Here is a 2,326-nt window from a genome sequence, read left to right as displayed (position 1 = left end):
TATTTACCAGGTATTAGTTCTCGCATATTGGTTTCTGAACCGCAATACCAATATCAAAATTTTTGGATTTATGTGCCGTTCAAAAGAGTGTAGATGATTCGTATTCGCTTGTAATTTTGAAATCGTAACGCGAAAGTTCAGAAAAATTTTATTCGTTAACGCTCACCGCTCAACACAACAACCAATAAAGGGTGAAGCCAATGATCTGTCGAATGAAGATTAGTCACAATACTTCCAGAGCCACGTACCTTACTTTTCCAAATCTAAAAAGCACGTCAATGCTTAATGTTGCATCACGTTCAATTATGAGTCGTTATTTAAATGTGCCTGAAGTGTTAGGTGATTTAATGAGTACAATAATTTTAATTGGATACATTAATTCTACGAGGCAATAAATTATCCAATTATTTTATAAAGTCATCAAACATCATTCCAAACTTTCGGTTCTACTTTGATTTTAGCCTTATTTCTCTGAAAATATTATTTCAAATAATTTAGAAAAAATAATAGGTAGCATGTACATCTGTAACTCACTATTCTACTCTTAATCAGTACAAACACAAGTAAAGCGAATTCCATCAGATAATACTTCTTATTTCGATGAATATGCTTTTATAAATGATGTACGTTTAAACATCGATAAAGTCTCCGATTTCGTCACATAAAGGCAATTATAACTGTGGACAATATTCAACATCAAAATGATTTAATCTTTAGAACTACGAATAATATGCAAATTTATGCGGCAATTTTGCTTTTTTACATACCAATTGAGCCAGAATGGGTCTCGTAGCTGAACAAAATTTGGCTCGAAAACGTCGGATCTTCTTGGAACTGTCAAGAGCCCATAGAGCCAAGTGAGAAGGTCGAGCGCCTTCAGTTCTTGCACAAAATATATTTTTTACGCTTTCAATTTAAGATCTCGACATAAATGTGCCAAGTCGTTCCATCCGTCAATCCAGTTGCTGCGAATGGCACCGAATCGACTCTCTACGGCTGCTATATTTTCTTCACTGCATGGACCAGGACCAGGGTCTATTAGGTCTCATATTATGCAATAATGTACGCCGATTATATCGACAGTTAGTTGAGCGAAAAGTTGAACGATTTGTAAACGTTGTTCAAGCGCAAGCCCCTCCATAATGAAAATGCCAAACAATACTGAACAAAAATAACATAACATGACTATTGAAAAAAGTACATCTACTTGGATCACCCGTTTCTGTTGAATTTTTATTTAATATTGGAATATGTAAATACACGTGCATTTCACAATTTTAAAAAGTATGTAAAAAATACATATTTAACGTTTTAGTTCAAGCAATCGTAAACTAATTATAATTTATATAAAGTGGTTATCTGCATATCGAGTACTTTTACCGCCAAACTGCTCACCTGAGCCACCTCCACATAAAATCGATATAAACCAGGCTCCAAAGTATTTACCAAGGGATTGGTTCCGACTGTAAGATTTGTAATATGGTACTCGCCTGGCTTCATTGGACATTCCAGTTGTGATAATATCGTTGGTGATATGTTAAATAATGATTGGCCTAAATATTTCTGATAGTTGTTGGCAAGAAATTTGCAAACATCAATTTGGCGTAACTGAAAGATATTTTGATAGTTTGCGCTCTCTTCGATTTTCCGTTTCAATTTTAAGCTCATTAAAAGATCGTGCGTTCTCAGTGGTTTGAAAAGAGTAGCATGTATATCGAATTTAGTACCGTTATCGTGAATGAAAGTTTTCAAAGCAACTTTGTCACCATTTACATGACTCCTAATATTCACAATTTCGAAGCTTTTCTGCAAAGTTGTCAAAAATGTAGTTTCCGTGTTTTCGCAAATATGTCAAATATTTATTTTCATTAGTTTTCTTACTGCTTTCACTTGTTGATGGTTTAAGTAGCAACACAGCAGTATGAAAACCGCACTAGAGAGCGACAACGATGCCATCATTTCATCGATCGCGGATACAATGACTGCCCACTACCAAGTACTGTAGAATATTGCTGGTTTTCAGTTTAGCAAAACACTTTTGTGCGTTAATGAGGCTTTCAAATTAGTGGCATTAAACTAACGGCATCTATAAGCTTATTTAGTTAAAATATTAACGTTTTAATATACTTTAGTCACATGTTGGGTAGATATTTGTACTCATCTATCAGTTATTTTAATTTCATAAAACAAATATTGTAGAATATAAAATTTTATATATCAAAATGATCAGGATAGCAAGACGTACAAGGTTTGTCGGGAAAGTAATATGATTGAGTCGATTTAAAAAAACTTATTGAACCAATCGATACAATTCTTTAATAACTTT

At 33.7% G+C, this 2,326-nt stretch overlaps 1 protein-coding gene across 1 annotated transcript; it reads right to left on the bottom strand.

Annotated features, from left to right (window-relative positions):
• Positions 1 to 1,335: 1,335 nt before the first annotated feature.
• LOC115065748 (uncharacterized) lies at positions 1,336 to 1,959 on the bottom strand. The gene is made up of 2 exons (XM_029548350.2): positions 1,882 to 1,959; positions 1,336 to 1,806 (listed from the first exon to the last, which is right to left on the bottom strand). The coding sequence occupies exons 1-2, from the start codon at positions 1,957 to 1,959 to the stop codon at positions 1,336 to 1,338; spliced, it is 549 nt and encodes a 182-aa protein (XP_029404210.2).
• Positions 1,960 to 2,326: the final 367 nt, after the last annotated feature.

Source organism: Bactrocera dorsalis, chromosome 2 (genome assembly GCF_023373825.1).
Source record: "Bactrocera dorsalis isolate Fly_Bdor chromosome 2, ASM2337382v1, whole genome shotgun sequence".
NCBI lineage: Eukaryota > Metazoa > Arthropoda > Insecta > Diptera > Tephritidae > Bactrocera > Bactrocera dorsalis.
Note: the sequence above shows the minus strand (reverse complement) of the source record. Positions and strands in the feature narration are given on the sequence as shown.

Coding starts and splice junctions, on each gene's coding strand:
- LOC115065748 (XM_029548350.2), bottom strand. CDS start 1,959: ATGATGGCATCGTTGTCGCTCTCTAGTGCGGTTTTCATACTGCTGTGT. Junction 1,807..1,881: donor ACCATCAACAAGTGAAAGCA/GTAAGAAAACTA, acceptor ACAACTTTGCAG/AAAAGCTTCGAAATTGTGAA.